Genomic DNA, 17,196 nt, shown 5'->3' with positions numbered 1-17,196 from the left:
GTAGAGTGTCTCTCTGGGTGAAAGGCCTGCTTAAGGCCGGCCGTAGAGTGTCTCTCTCTGGGTGAAAGGCCTGCTTAAGGCCGGCCGTAGAGTGTCTCTCTCTGGGTGAAAGGCCTGCTTAAGGCCGGCCGTAGAGTGTCTCTCTCTGGTGAAAGGCCTGCTTAAGGCCGGCCGTAGAGTGTCTCTCTGGGTGAAAGGCCTGCTTAAGGCCGGCCGTAGAGTGTCTCTCTCTGGGTGAAAGGCCTGCTTAAGGCCGGCCGTAGAGTCTCTCTCTCTGGGTGAAAGGCCTGCTTAAGGCCGGCCGTAGAGTGTCTCTCTGGGTGAAAGGCCTGCTTAAGGCCGGCTGTAGAGTGTCTCTCTGGGTGAAAGGCCTGCTTAAGGCCGGCCGTAGAGTGTCTCTCTCTGGGTGAAAGGCCTGCCTTTTTGTGTGTGATTTCTTTTGAGGGACCTGGATTTTGTTTCATCGTGTTCATCGTCACCACGGTTTAGTTGTTTCTCTTCGGATTTTGTCTAGTCAGTCATGAGACTCTGTCTCTCTCTCGCACACACACGCACACACACACATGCACGCACACACAAGCGCACACACGCACACACACTTCGGGTTTTCTCTCTTGTCTTGGTGGCTTAATATATATATATATATATATATATATATATAAAAAAAAGAAATGATTTGTTGTTATAGGTCTTCTTGTGGGTTGGTTGTTGAATTCCTTTGTTTGTTTGTTGGTTTGTTTGTTGTGGACGTTGTTGTGGCTTGTTGTGGTCAGAGAGGAGAGGAGAGGAGAGGAGAGGCGGTCATCTCCCGCGATCACCATCAACTGTCCATGTTACTACAGCTCTCTGTCGGGACAAAAGGTCGTCATTACCATAATTATCAAAAGAAAACAGTTGACAAAAAACATGCAGTAATCCTGGTCTCTATACTGCCTCCCTCTGGCCAGCCGGGGAGCCTGATGGAGGGGAAAGGAACTGGTCTCTATACTGCCTCCCCCTGGCCAGCCGGGGCGCCTGATGGAGGGGAAAGGAACTGGTTGGAATAACGTGTTCCTTTCACGCGCTACGTCCAACCAGGGAAACTCCCCCCTGTCAGGTGTAAAGGAGCAACTTGGACACTCAGGCATGAAGGAAGCATGAGTTCAAGTCCGTTGCTCTCCCCATGTCCCCCATATATGGGGACTAGGTTGGTCTCCCCTTGTCCCCCATATATGGGGACTAGGTTGGTCTCCCCTTGTCCCCCATATATGGGGACTAGGTTGGTCTCCCCTTGTCCCCCATATATGGGGACTAGGTTGGTCTCCCCTTGTCCCCCATATATGGGGACTAGGTTGGTCTCCGCTTGTCCCCCATATATGGGGACTAGGTTGGTCTCCCCTTGTCCCCCATATATGGGGACTAGGTTGCTCTCCCCTTGTCCCCCATATATGGGGACTAGGTTGGTCTCTTCATGTCCCCCATGTATGGGGAATAGGTTGGTCTCCCCTTGTCCCCCATATATGGGGACTAGGTTGCTCTCCCCTTGTCCCCCATATATGGGGACTAGGTTGGTCTCTTCATGTCCCCCATATATGGGGACTAGGTTGGTCTCCCCTTGTCCCCCATATATGGGGACTAGGTTGCTCTCCCCTTGTCCCCCATATATGGGGACTAGGTTGGTGGAGGGTGTGTAGAGCCCAGGATCACATTAGATAATGGGATAAAAAAAAAAAAAAAAAAAACAGTTGAAGAACTACTAGGCCTGTCTGTCACAATCATCGCCTAATTACTCATTTGACCCCCCTATGCAGACGCACTGCAGCGTGACAGCGCCCCCTAGCTGACGACACTACAGAGCTCCTGATGTTAGAGTGTAGAGGTAGTTAAGCATCGTGTTATACTTTAGCTATTGAAAAATAGCACGGCTACGAGCTGAATAGAGGCTCATAGCACGGCTACGAGCTGAATAGAGGCTCATAGCACGGCTACGAGCTGAATAGAGGCTCATAGCACGGCTACGAGCTGAATAGAGGCTCATAGCACGGCTACGAGCTGAATACCAGCCATTCAGCACAAGGTCTTTTTAAGTTTCCCATCTAAAAAACGAATGCAATGCAACACACAGTAATATATAGAGCAATGAAAGGGCTGCATAGTCTTCCATCACAAATCAGACAGGCAACAAGTACATCAGATTTAAAAAATGAGTTAAAGAAATATCTCATGTCACTTGCTTTTTTATATGTATTAATCACTTGTTTTATATTTAGTTGTATTCTATTTTTTTTAAACTGTTTCTCTTACAGTCTTGTAAAATGTATTTAATATGATGTAATTTTAATGTATTTTATGTGTGGACCCCAGGAAAAGTAGCTGCTACTAAGGTAGTAGCTAATGGGGAACCAAATAAACGAGCTTGTAGGTCTGCTATTTTTGAAGAGTCGAAGAACCACTGACATAGAAACATAGTCTTTTCAGAAAACTGTCAGGATGTAGAAGACATTTATAGAATCTGATCTCAGGTCAGAATGAAAACTGTCAGCATGTAGAAGACATTTATAGAATCTGATCTCAGGTCAGAATGGGTTAAATGACAACTTTAGTTTTTTTCAACCAAGGTTCATGTTTTAGGTTGTTATTAGAGAAACTAAAAGGTGAGTGTTAATCTTTTTTCATTTGCTGCTTTCTTTCGTTTTAGGGATTTTAGCTCTTTTTGACAGGGGGGCGGGGGCATTCGAGCATGGGGCTAAATATGTATTTTTTTACCAAATTTGATGGTGATTTATTTATTTATTATTTACTATAGTCCTAATAAACCCCAGGAAATTACATCTGGCCACAGAAGATCACAGGATCTACTGAATGTGAAGGTAGCCTACTGGGGGAAGGCTTATACTGTGTGTATAGGCTGAATATGTCAGTTTGTCACATTCAATAGAACCCGTGATCTTTTGTGGCCAGATGTAATTTCTTGGGGTTTAGTAGGACTATAGTAAATAATAAAAAAATTAATCGCCATAATATTTTGTAAAATAATAAATATTTAGCCCCATGCTCGAATGCCCCCGCCCCCCTGTCAAAAACTGCTAAAATCCCTAAAACGAAAGAAAGCAGCAAATGAAAGAAAATGAACACTCACCTTTTAGTTTCTCTAATAACCTAAAACATGAACCTTGGTTGAAAAAAAACTAAAGTTGTCCTTTAAAGACATTTAGTAGAACGGTCCTCTGACTCACCGTTGAGGGGGTCCGCCTCCGTGGAGGCGTGCAGGAAGGGGGCGGGGCCCCAGACGCGCACCGTGCCGTCGTCAGAGGCCGAGGCCATGAGGCCGGGGATGGCGGGGTTCCACGACACACAGTTGACGGTGCGCGTGTGGCCGGTCAGCTCGGCGATGGGCAGCTCGCTGCGCCGGTGCCAGATGTACACCTTGTGGTCTGTGGGGGGGGGAAATTAAAAAACTTCAGTGCACTGTGCACATGTTGCGACCGCAAGTCGCAACATGTAGGCACAATGCAAGGAATAAATGCATTCGCCATGTATCTGAAGGAAGTCTGATCCAATAATTTTTAGATTTCTCCAGTTTAATCCTGAGTTTAAGTCTTGTTGTGTTCAAGATCTGGTTTTAGGCCATGTTTAAGCCTCCAGGAAAATCCGTGTTGAGGTTCTTAGTCCACTGTTTTTCATTAAAACGTCTTTGTCCTAAAACTGTCCAATTGGGATTGTATTGAAGTCCAGCACATTTTAGAGCTTCAATGCCGTGAGCCATGAAATGTTGCACAAACCTTGTGGTTGTCTTTTTTTCCATTGTTAATCTGTGTTGTCCCAGCCTTGTACCTATTGTTTTACCCGTTTCTCTGACATATTGTAAACCACATTTGTCACATGTGATTAAGTAAATGCAGTTGCTGGTTCTGGTTGTTATTTGTTGTTTAATCTCTAACACGCGTTTTGTAGTTCTATTTTTGACTAATTGTTTGGGTTTGAAGTAGTCTGGTCCCTGGCGTGCTGGTGGTCTGTGGGGGGGTATTTACAAACGGGTTGGTTTATTACAAACGTTGTCAACGTGGCTATGATTCAGGACACTAATCTGCATAACTCATTAATTTAGACCCGCTGTTGACCTGTCTGTCTGGCATCAAATGTTGGATGAGCGAGAACTTTCTCAAGCTAAATGAGGATAAGACAGAAGTTCTCATAATCGGTTCTAGCGAGCAGAAAGAATCAATAATAAGCAGACTTGGCAACCTGACTGTAGAAAGTAACAGTACAGTAAAGAACCTGGGGGTCATTATTGATTCTGAATTGAATTTTAATTCACACATTAATCATGTTACCACGATTGCCTTTTTTCACCTTAGAAATATTGCACAAATCAGAGCCTATTTGTCCTTGGACGATGCAAAAACGCTAATCCACGCCTTTGTTTTTTCTCGGCTTGATTACTGCAATGCACTTTTTTCAGGACTGCCTAAGAAAACAACTGACAGATTACAACTTGTCCAAAATGCAGCAGCCAGAGTTTTAACTAGAACTAAGATGAGAGAACATATTACTCCAGTTTTGGCATCACTGCACTGGCTTCCTGTTGTTTTTAGGATTGATTTTAAAATTATTTTACTTGTCTATAAAGCTCTCAATGGTCTCGCACCTTCCTACCTACATGACTGCCTGCCTAAATATGTCCCAAACCGCCCCCTAAGGTCTTCCACTGCTGGCCTGCTCGCTTTGCCTAAAGAAATGGCAACTAAAAAACACGGGGAAGCAGCTTTTTGCTTCTACGGGCCGACGGCATGGAACAAGCTCCCTCTGTACCTTCGTCAGGCAGCCTCTGTAGTTTAACAAACTCCCACTGTACCTTCGTCAGGCAGCCTCTGTAGACATTTTTAAAGCTCAGCTCAAGACCCACTTCTACAACATTGCCTTTAATTGATATTTTATTTTTTTATTTTGTGTTATTCATGTCCTCACTGTATTGCATTACTGCTTGTTTTTTTTTAATGTCGTTGCGTTGCTTTTCTTTTATTCTCCATTGTTCTGTAAAGCACTTTGAGCTGCATTTCATGTCATGAAAGGTGCTATACAAATAAAGTTTTATTATTATTATTATTATTACAAACGTTATCAACGTGGCTATGATTCAGGACGCTAATCGGCTTCATTTTATTTTTTATATGAACGTCGTATAAAAGCATATAAGTAAGTATATAGGTAAGATGGCTCTCCATTGGTCAGAGTGCAGGTGAGCCATCTAGCGTTCTTATATACAGTGCATCCGGAAAGTATTCACACCCATTCAATTTTACCACATTTTGTTTTGTTACAGCCTCATTTCAAAATTGATTAAATTCGTTTTTTTTCCTCATCAATCTACACACAATACCCCATAATGATGAAGTGAAAAAGGTTCTCTAAAATATTTAGTTAATTTATAAAAAATAAGAAACTGAAAAAAAAACCACATGTACATAAGTATTCACACTCTTGACTTAGTACTAAGTTGAGGCACCTTTGGCAGCTACAGCCTTAAGCCTTTTTGGGAATGATCCTACAAGCTTGGCACACTTGAATTTGGGGTATTTTCCCCCTTTTTATCTGCAGATCCTCTCAAGCTCTGTCAGGTTAGACGGGGAGCGTCGCTACACAGCTATTTTCAGGTCCTTCCAGAGATGCTCAATGGGGTTCAAGTCTGTGCTCTGGCTGGGCCACTCAAGGACTTTCACAGAGTTGTCCTAAAACCAATCCTTCGTTATCTTAGCTGTGTGCTTGGGGTCGTTGTCCTGTTGGAAGGTGAATCGTTGACCAAGTCTATAGGCTATATGTAGCATGATGCTATATGTAGCATGATGCTATATGTAGCATGATGCTATATGTAGCATGATGCTATATGTAGCATGATGCTATATGTAGCATGATGCTATATGTAGCATGATGCGCCTGGACCGCTAGGCCAGCGGGCGCCCCGATATTGACTGATGTAGACGCTGATTTAATAACTCTTAAAGTACCTTCACTGCCGCTGGCGATGAAGTCTTCGTTGTGTCCTCCGAAGCAGGAGTGGATGGTGTAGAAGCCCTGGGTCACGCCCTGGTACTTCCTCACCAGAACACGGTCCTGGAGGTCCCACAGATGGACGCCCTGTGGATCATAATACAGCATTATAAGCCCTGGGTCATGCCCTGGTACTTCCTCACCAGAACGCGGTCCTGGAGGTCCCACAGATGGACGCCCTGTCAGGGCAGGGGGGGGGGGGGGGACGACGACGACACTTTATTTATTTATTTGACAGGCACAAAGCTCATTAATCAACATGTCAGTTTTTCACATCAATGTAAATGGGCCAGAGTTAGCCGAAGCTACATTTCATCTGTAGTCCCTGGGCAGGCTCTTAAAACAATGAATGATAAAAAAGACAGAGTGTTTAGTGTGCCTGCACACAACACCATGCGTTGATGCCATGTGTGCATTAGTCACAATGTGTACATTTAGCCCATTTTGACCGGTTTTCTGAAAAACCCTATGTTTCTGTGTCAGTGGTTCTCACAGGGTTAAACCCTATGTTTCTATGTCAGTGGTTCTCACAGGGTTAAACCCCTATGTTTCTGTATCAGTGGTTCTCACAGGGTTAAACCCTATGTTTCTATATCAGTGGTTCTCACAGGGTTAAAACCCTATGTTTCTGTGTCATTGGTTCTCACAGGGTTAAACCCTATGTTTTCAGGATTCTTCAAAAATAGCAGATCTACAAGCTCATAGTGCGCCACCGAGTGGTGCACTATGAGCTTGTAGATCTGCTATTTTTGAAAAATCGAAGAACGACCGACATAGAAACATAGCTTTTTCAGAAAACTGTCACACACATGAATTCATGCACACAGCACAGAGAAGACATCAAAAGGCTCACCTGAGTTGCTACATTTAACAAAGCTAATCGTCCGTTCTTTGAAACAGTGAAAGACATGATAGGGTGGTCCTCTTGAACTCTGAAACACAAGACAAGACAACATGGGTCAGTCACTGTGGCCGTTTGAGGGGGGGGGGGGGGGGGGGGGGAAGGTCCTTGAGGGGGTCCCTAGTAGGGCATTCACAAAAAAATCGATTTAACGATTTTATTAACACAAGTCGATTCAGATTAGGAGAAGTCGAAAGTTGAAAAAAGAAAAAGAAAACATTTGTTTTGCTCTATGTGTGCGTGTGTACAGATTTCAAACTGTAGCATTGATTATTGTCACGGACAGAAGTCATTCTTTCCCTTTGCGTATAACGCACCGGAGCGCATCCCGCCTATTAGTTTGCGTTGCATTCAGAACGCGCCCTTAATTAAAAACCAACCGCAGCATACATGTGGCTCTCAGCGCGCGATGTCCCACTGTTGACTGGCTGAATGTGAAGTTTGAAGTTTGAACTGCTCTGTGTCAGAGAAGTATAACAGATAGAAGCGCGCAAACTTTATCCCCAAACGATATCCCCCTCCTCACCTCCCCTCACCGTGATGGAAATGAAACGTCTGGGTTTCCGAGGCTACATCCGTGCTGACGCAATGACTGTCCTGTTTCTGGTTTAGCTTTACACACATGAACCTCTCCGTCTCTGGTTTAGCTTTACGCACATGAACCTCTCCGTCTCTGGTTTAGCTTTACACACATGAACCTCTCCGTCTCTGGTTAAGCTTTACACACATGAACCTCTCCGTCTCTGGTTTAGCTTTACACACATGAACCTCTCCGTCTCTGGTTTAGCTTTACACACATGAACCTCTCCGTCTCTGGTTTAGCTTTACACACATGAACCTCTCCGTCTCTGGTTTAGCTTTACACACATGAACCTCTCCGTCTCTGGTTTAGCTTTACGCACATGAACCTCTCCGTCTCTGGTTTAGCTTTACACACATGAACCTCTCCGTCTCTGGTTTAGCTTTACACACATGAACCTCTCCGTCTCTGGTTAAGCTTTACACACATGAACCTCTCCGTCTCTGGTTTAGCTTTACACACATGAACCTCTCCGTCTCTGGTTTAGCTTTACACACATGAACCTCTCCGTCTCTGGTTTAGCTTTACACACATGAACCTCTCCGTCTCTGGTTTAGCTTTACACACATGAACCTCTCCGTCTCTGGTTTAGCTTTACACACATGAACCTCTCCGTCTCTGGTTTAGCTTTACACACATGAACCTCTCCGTCTCTGGTTTAGCTTTACACACATGAACCTCTCCGTCTCTGGTTTAGCTTTACACACATGAACCTCTCCGTCTCTGGTTTAGCTTTACACACATGAACCTCTCCGTCTCTGGTTTAGCTTTACACACATGAACCTCTCCGTCTCTGGTTTAGCTTTACACACATGAACCTCTCCGTCTCCGCTCAGTGACTGTCCTGTTTCTGGTTAAGCTTTACGCACATGAACCTCTCCGTCTCCGCTCAGTGCGGGTTGTTGTTTATTTACATGGCTCAGAAAATAATTAACAAACTAACATGAGAACGTTATCGCGTTGTTGGAGGAGGAGGAGGAGGAGGGGGAGGAGAATAATAATGTTATATGTCTTATTGTGTTCTCGGGCCGCTGTGCTGCGCTGTGTGCCAATACCACTACTTTACCTGGATGACATCATCTTTTCATTTTGACATGAAATAATAATCCTGTACCGGACGGTACCGTGCAGAGTTTCGTTTGGTTTCATTAACGCGATCGTGACAAAATATCCTACAGCTGCTGCTGCTGCCCGCAGAGGCAGAGCATATACATGAACGGTAAAGATAAAGATCGGACAGCGCTACGCAACATGGAAGTAACACCGACTCCAAGACGTTTATGAAATCTCAAGTCGTTAATGCCCTAGTCCCTAGCACTGCATACTGATGTGCAGTGGCTCAGTGGTAGTTTCTGGTTGCCATTTGGAACCCTGTGGACTCCCCCAGAGTTACTCACATGTTCCGGTCCGTGAGGTCCTCAAAGTTGTATCCGCGGATGCGTTGGTGCGTGTCCGACGCCAGCACCGTCCGCCCGTCGTTCAGACACCACAGACACTGGACCCGCACCCCCTCCCACGAGTCCAGGAGGTTACCGTCCAGATCCTAAGAGACAGGACAACAATTTACAATTTAGGCATTTAGCAGACGCTCTTAATCCATTCTGACCTGAGATCAGATTCATACGAGGTTTCCACTGGACACACACACACTGGCCTGATTAATTACGCAGCACATTTGTATACAATAAGGTTGAAACAAAGTGCTGTACACAGAGAAATACTAAAAAAGCAACAACAACAACAACAGTACATAGACAGGGCAACATAAGGACACAATGCAGTGGAAGCAGCAACTCTTTAATCAGTATGTTCAAATGCCAAGGAGTACAAGTGAGTTTTCAGACGTGATTTAAACACATACAAGGACTGAGAAGCTCTGCCATGAGGTGGAACTTCATTCCACAGTGTAGACGCTACAACGGGAAATGACCTATTCCCCCCCGGGCGGGATTTCAGCTTGGATTTAGGGATCTTGAGAAGTGACTGGTCAGTCGACCTCAGGGCCCTTAATGTCGATACTTTGGGAGTTACAAGTTCCGATATATAGACCGGTGCCAACCCGTTTATAGACTTAAAGGACAACTTTAGTTTTTTTCAACCAAGGTTCATGTTTTAGGTTGTTATTAGAGAAACTAAAAGGTGAGTGTTCATTTTCTTTCATTTGCTGCTTTCTTTCGTTTTGGGGATTTTAGCAGTTTTTGACAGGGGGGCGGGGGCATTCGAGCATGGGGCTAAATATGTAATTTTTTACAAAATATTATGGCGATTTATTATTTTATTATTTACTTTATTATTTTACTAGTCCTAATAAACCCCAAGAAATTACATCTGGCCAGAAAAGATCACAGGATCTACTGAATGTGACAAACTGACATATTGAGCCTATACACACAGTATAAGCCTTCCCCCAGTAGGCTACCTTCACATTCAGTAGATCCTGTGATCTTCTGTGGCCAGATGTAATTTCCTGGGGTTTATTAGGACTATAGTAAATAATAAATCACCATCAAATTTGGTAAAAAAAATACATATTTAGCCCCATGCTTGAATGCCCCCGCCCCCCCCCTGTCAAAAAGAGCTAAAATCCCTAAAACAAAAGAAAGCAGCAAATGAAAGAAATTAACACTCACCTTTTAGTTTCTCTAATAACAACCTAAGACATGAACCTTGGTTGAAAAAAACTAAAGTCCATTAAAAGCAAACGTTAAAATCTTAAACTGGATCCTGTAGCGCACAGGAAGCCAGTGTAGGGAGGCAAGGATCGGGGAGATGTGACCATAGATGACACGTGAGACGTGACAACAGATTAGTGTGGTCCACTGCACCCGAACCCCCTCCCACTGCACCCGAACCCCCTCCCACTGCACCCGAAACCCCTCCCACTGCACCCGAACCCCCTCCCACTGCACCCGAACCCCCTCCCACTGCACCCGAACCCCCTCCCACTGCACCCGAACCCCCTCCCACTGCACCCGAACCCCCTCCCACTGCACCCGAACCCCCTCCCACTGCACCCGAACCCCCTCCCACTGCACCCGAACCCCCTCCCACTGCACCCGAACCCCCTCCCACTGCACCCGAACCCCCTCCCACTGCACCCGAACCCCCTCCCACTGCACCCGAAACCCCTCCCACTGCACCCGAACCCCCTCCCACTGCACCCGAAACCCCTCCCACTGCACCCGAACCCCCTCCCACTGCACACCCTCCCCCTCACACTGCACCCCCTCCCCCTCACACTGCACCCCCTCCCCCTCACACTGCACCCCCTCCCCCTCCCACTGCACACCCTCCCCCTCCCACTGCACCCCCTCATTTTCATGTTAAGGTCCATTATTTATTCATGGTTTGAGCCACGGACCACCACATGACGACATTTAGCCTCTAGAACCTAAACTAAAGGATATGTTTTTTTTTTACAATGTAGGCATTTAGCAGACGCTCTTAATCCAGAGTGACTTTTGTCCTACAATGATCCCATGCTGTGGATATTATTGATGTGGTTTCACAGGAGAAGATAACGAGAGGCAAACGTTGATCAATATAACAATTATTCTACATTATCTAAATTGTGTCGACTTATTTGTAAATCAAGTAATGCAGATGTTTAACAATAACTGAACCTTTGAGAGCCCTTATGGGTTGGTTTCCTTTTGGTTTTTTAAACATTATGTTATAATTTAGCTATTGAAAAATAGCAGATCTACAAGCTCATAGCGCGCCACCGAGTGGCGCGCTACGAGCTTGTAGGTCTGCTATTTTTTGTTGTTGAAAATGTGGCGCAAATCCTGACATAAAACTGTCAGGATTTAGAAGACATTTTTAATACATTTCGACGTCAGGCCTAAATGGGTTTTTAAGGGTCCATCTGGTTACCAACATCGGGGGGGACCACCTGGAACCCCCTCAAGGACCCCTGCTTCTAGATGATTACATGAATTAACCGGGGGTGGGGGAGAACTACCCGGTAAGTCTGTTGGCTCGGTTAGCACAACGACAGCATGTTTGGCAAATGGCTTAAAAACATAAATAACATGAAAAAACGTTTCTAAACGCTTGTTTACATGTTGGTACACGAGACCAAACCTTGGCTCCCCTCCCATCATGGTCAATAACACACACACGCACGCACACGCACGCGCACGCACACACACACACACACACACACACACACACGGTAAACAAAATGTCCTTATGGGTTCAGTGGGTTCATGGCAGAGACACATCAATAGGGGGAGGAGTCTGTGGGATCTATTCTTCATCGCTCTGTGTGTGTGTGTGTGTGTGTGTGTGTGTGCGGTGGTGTGCACTCCGTCACATTCCTACCATCTCCCCTCCCCCAGTAACACACACACACACACACACACACACACGGCTGTCCCTAAACATTCAAGGTTCGAATGTTCGCTCGTTAGGGTTGTGGCACTCGAATCTTTAATTAATGGGCTTAATTAAACCATTCGTTTATTTAATATTATTTTTATTAAAAAAATATTATCTTTATTAAAAAAATAAAATAAAATTTCCTTTTTTATTAACTTGTAAATATATCTCGGCGAGAATGCGATATGAACATGTAAAAAATAAAGTAAGTTTCTAGTGCATTCCTGTCAGAAGTTATGATTTTTTTAAAGAAATATCTCTTTGTTCTGCTGTGCACATTCATTTGGTGATTGGAGACTGACGCGTCTCTCTCACACACACACACACACACACACACACACACACACACACACACACACACACACACACACACACACACACACACACACACACACACACACACACACACACACACACACACACACACACACACACACACACACACACACACGATCGCTGATAGGGGGAACTGTTCTTACTAGCAGTAGCAGCCATAGTATATTACCATATGCTCTCTAGCCTAAAAGGAGTGAACTCTGATCATTGTTAGGCAAAACGCTCACGGAGGTAACGGGAGGTTCTGCGTTCTGCCCTGTGCCCGCTTCTTCTGAAGCTGCATTCATACACAGGTGGAACAAATTAACGAGGGACAGCTAACGACAGTGTTGTTTTCGTCGACTAAAAATTAAGACGAAAAATGTTCGTCGACTACCTTTTTTCACTGACTAAAATTAAATAAAAACGAATCTATGATGACTAAAACTAAGACTAAATATACTGGCAATTTCAACAAATAAAAACTAGACTGATAAAGGAAGGGACTAGTGGACAAGAGATCCAGTTTCATGCTGAAAATAGCAGATCTACAATCTCACAACGCGTCGCAGCGCAACCAAAGTGTAAAATATGTCATTACAACGACATCAAGGCCTGTCAAAACACATTTTAGTCGACTAAATCAACTGTAGATTTAGTCGACTAAAATCGTATGACATTTAGTCGACTAAAACTAGACTAAACACTAGAACTTTCCAGGTGAATAAAATGTGACTAAAACTAAGTGAAAACTATTCAAGAGACTATAGGACTAAAACTAAAATAGAAATTTGCTGCCAAAAACAACACTGGCTAACGAGCAAACTATGCTGTCAGCTCGCAGATCAGCTGTTTTCGTGGTGTGTGTGTGAGAGAGAGTGAGTGAGTGAGTGAGTGAGCTGAGTGTGTTGGGAGAGACGAGAGAGATTGATAAAGAGCGGGGGAGACGCGCTGTGCGCTCTTATCTCAATGGTTATTTTTTAAATTAATTAGAAACAAATGGTCCGGATGTTCGCTCGGAAATTCCTGCCGGAGTTCGAGTCCTAAAAAAAGGTCTAGGGTACAGCCTTAAGACACACACACACACACACACACACACACTAAACCCAGCTTTACACCTCAGCACTGATTAGCTACACCTGGCCTATAGGACACTGCCTCCATGGATTAAATCTATAGACTTTTAAGCCCAAACGACACCAAAGGGTTGTCCTCTCTGTCCCCACAAATACACTTACACACTGGTAGAACTGTCCTCTCTCTGTCCCCACAAAGACACTTACACACTGGTAGAACTGTCCTCATAAAGACACTTACACACTGATAGAACTGTCCTCATAAAGACACTTACACTCTGGTAGAACTGTCCTCATAAAGGCACTTACACTCTGGTAGAACTGTCCCCTCTGCCCCCACAAAGACACTTACACACTGGTAGAACTGTCCCCACAAAGACACTTACACTCTGGTAGAACTGTCCTCATAAAGGCACTTACACTCTGGTAGAACTGTCCCCTCTGCCCCCACAAAGACACTTACACACTGGTAGAACTGTCCCCACAAAGACACTTACACTCTGGTAGAACTGTCCTCATAAAGGCACTTACACACTGGTAGAACTGTCCCCTCTGCCCCCACAAAGACACTTACACACTGGTAGAACTGTCCCCTCTGTCCCCCGGTGACAAAGCGCTTGCCGTCTGGGTTCCAGGCCACGCTGGTCAGGCTGTCCTCGTGGGACTGGGACATCTTCGTCCGCAGCTCGCCCGTCTGGGGGGGAGGGGGAGAGAGAGAGAGAGAGAGAGAGAGAGAGAGAGAGAGAGAGAGAGAGAGAGAGAGAGAGAGAGAGAGAGAGAGAGAGAGAGGGAGAGGGAGAGGGAGAGGGAGAGGGAGAGAGAGAGAGAGAGAGAGAGGGGGGAGGGGTCAGACAACGAGAGGTCATTGAGTACACCCTCTGTAGACTGCTTTTATCGGCCATGCACGTTTGTGCCCTTCCCCCCTCCCTTCCCTCCCTCCCCCCCCCTCCCTCCCTTCCTCCTCCCCTCCCCCTCCCTCCCCCATATGAAATCCACAGCTCTAAAAGGCTCCATCAGTGGTTTTCAACCCTTTTCATGTCAAGGAAGCAGCTTTTTGCTTCTAGGGGCCGTCGGCATGGAACAAGCTCCCACTGTACCTTCGTCAGGCAGCCTCTGTAGTTTAATAACACTGTACCTTCGTCAGGCAGCCTCTGTAGACATTTTTAAAGCACAGCTCAAGACCCACTTCTACAACATTGCTTTTAATTTATCTTTTATTTTTTGTTATTCATGTCCTCACTGTACTGCATTACTGCTTGTTTTTTTTAATGTCGTTGCCTTGCTTTTCTTTTATTCTCCATTGTTCTGTAAAGCACTTTGAGCTGCATTTCATGTCATGAAAGGTGCTATACAAATAAAGTTTTATTATTATTATTATTATTATTATTATAAGGTCCATTATTTATTTGTGCCACGGATGCCACCATTTGATGAGATTCTGCCTCTCAGACACACAACCTGAGAAGGTTCTGCTGTATGATGGATGTTGGTGCCGTTAGGAGAGAAAAACCTGGATATGTTCACATTCTGGTGTCCTTGACGTTTACAGTTTGAGAACCACTGACTGAGAAACCGTTTTATTTTTCTTCAGAAAACTGATTTGGCCCGGCCTTGATGTGTGTTGTGAGCTTGTAGATCTGCTATTTTGCAGAGTGCAGAACCCGAGCGCAACAAAAACACTGCCTTTGGAGACTAAAAAGACAAAGTGAAGTCCAGAGATTAAAATAGGATGCATTTTGCATCACAAAACGCAGTTTATAGTTAAGGGACGCAATAAAACAACCACAGGATTCACTACTGTAATAATAATAATAATAATAAAACTTTTAAAAAGCTGCTTCCCTGTATTTTTTAGTTGGCATTTTTTTAGGCAAAGCGAGCAGGCCAGCAGTGGAAGACCTTAGGGGGCGGTTTGGGACATGTTTAGGCAGGCAGTCATGTAGGTAGGAAGGTTTGGGACATATTTAGACAGGCAGTCATGTAGGTAGGAAGGTTTGGGACATATTTAGGCAGGCAGTCATGTAGGTAGGAAGGTGCGAGACCATTGAGAGCTTTATACACAAGTAAAATAATTTTAAAATCAATCCTAAAAACAACCGGAAGCCAGTGCAGTGAAGCCAAAACTGGAGTAATATGTTCTCTCATCTTAGTTCTAGTTAAAACTCTGGCTGCTGCATTTTGGACAAGTTGTAATCTGTCAGTTGTTTTCTTAGGCAGTCCTGAAAAAAGTGCATTGCAGTAATCAAGCCGAGAGAAAACAAAGGCGTGGATTAGCGTTTTTGCATCGTCCAAGGACAAATAGGCTCTGATTCGTGCAATATTTCTAAGGTGAAAAAAGGCAATCTTGGTAACATGATTAATGTGTGAATTAAAATTCAATTCAGAATCAATAATGACCCCCAGGTTCTTTACTGTACTGTTACTTTCTACAGTCAGGTTGCCAAGTCTGCTTATTATTGGTTCTTTCTGCTCACTAGAACCGATTATGAGAACTTCTGTCTTATCCTCATTTAGCTTGAGAAAGTTTTCACTCTTCCAGCATTTGATGCTAGACAGACAGGGGGACATGGTCATTTTTCAGTTCTTTACATATTATGAAACTGCACACTGTAACCTTTCATATGATGTATTGCTCATTGAAATTGGGGGGAAAATGACCATGACCATTTGAAACTTGTTGAACCAGAAATGCCAAATTAGAGAATTCCCCCTTCAAAGTTTTCAAAGAATTTGAGCCCCAGGAATGGGTGTGACAATAGATACTTCTGTGTGGAGTTTGCATGTTCTCCCCATGTCCCCTAGGGTAGGTACCCTCACATGTTCTCCCCGTGTCCCCTAGGGTAGGTACCCTCACATGTTCTCCCCGTGTCCCCTAGGGTAGGTACCCTCACATGTTCTCCCCGTGTCCCCTAGGGTAGGTACCCTCACATGTTCTCCCCGTGTCCCCTAGGGTAGGTATACCCTCACATGTTCTCCACGTGTCCCCTAGGGTAGGTACCCTCACATGTTCTCCCCGTGTCCCCTAGGGTAGGTACCCTCACATGTTCTCCCCGTGTCCCCTAGGGTAGGTACCCTCACAAAAACATGCCGTAATCCTGGTCTCTAAAACTACCTCCCTCTGGCCAGCCGGGGCGCCTGATGGAGGGGAAAGGAACTGGTCGGAATAACGTGTTCCTTCCACACGCTACGTCCAACCAGGGAAACTCCCCCCTGTGAGGTGTAAAGGAGCAGCTTGGACTCCTCATGCATAGAAGGAGGCATGAGGTCAGTCCGCTGCCCCCCCCAGGTTGGCAGAGGAAGTGTAGCGCCCAGGATTACATTAGATAATTGGCACTGGGTGAAAAGAAAACTGGGTTACAAAATCGTGGGATAAAAATGTATTTAAAAAAAAGACAATATATACTTGTCTCCACCCCTAGATACTTGCATAAACACTCCCCCCCATCCACTAACCACTCCCCCATACACTAACCACTAACCACTAGAATGGCTTGAGTGGACACTTAGTAAAAGAAGAATAAGGTCATCTAGAACTCTTAGAATAAAAATAAATAAGAGATGAGAAAGTATCAATATTGCAATATAGAAATATAGGACGGACGTTGTTCAGTGTATGTTTTGTAATGATACAATCTAAAAAGTAACTAGTAGGCTAATTGAGTTTTTAAATAAATAGGCCTACATGTAATTGCAGCCAACACTGCAAGTAGGCTATAATTTATTCCATGAAGTTACTTGTAGTTTTAGACCCATGCTTTTAATTGCTAAATTTAAAAAATGCTGTATGTTTACATTATTACATTATTAATATGTAGGCTACAAAGGTACCTTTATTACCCATAAATGCATGGCTTGAATCAGCCGTGCACTGACGTGAAAGAGTTAAAACCTTACCAACAGAAAGTCAGGGGAAA

General features: G+C 44.6%; 1 protein-coding gene across 1 annotated transcript in view; it reads right to left on the bottom strand.

The window, feature by feature from the left end:
- Positions 1–219: 219 nt before the first annotated feature.
- The window catches only part of LOC310877073 (WD repeat-containing protein 26-like), a 57,519-nt gene continuing 40,542 nt past the window's right edge, over positions 220–17,196 (bottom strand). The window contains exons 9-14 of the mRNA XM_083790754.1: positions 13,857–13,976; positions 8,906–9,051; positions 6,881–6,959; positions 5,985–6,114; positions 3,216–3,413; positions 220–846 (exon numbers count right to left, since the gene is read on the bottom strand). Of these exons, the coding sequence (XP_083646880.1) occupies positions 821–846; positions 3,216–3,413; positions 5,985–6,114; positions 6,881–6,959; positions 8,906–9,051; positions 13,857–13,976 (699 nt within the window). The 3' untranslated portion in view covers positions 220–820. The remainder of the gene's footprint in view (positions 847–3,215; positions 3,414–5,984; positions 6,115–6,880; positions 6,960–8,905; positions 9,052–13,856; positions 13,977–17,196) is intronic.

Source organism: Protomyctophum parallelum (genome assembly GCF_964188405.1).
Source record: "Protomyctophum parallelum genome assembly, chromosome: 19".
In the NCBI taxonomy this organism is placed as follows: Eukaryota; Metazoa; Chordata; class Actinopteri; order Myctophiformes; family Myctophidae; genus Protomyctophum; species Protomyctophum parallelum.
This window is presented reverse-complemented; position numbering and strand designations above follow the sequence as displayed.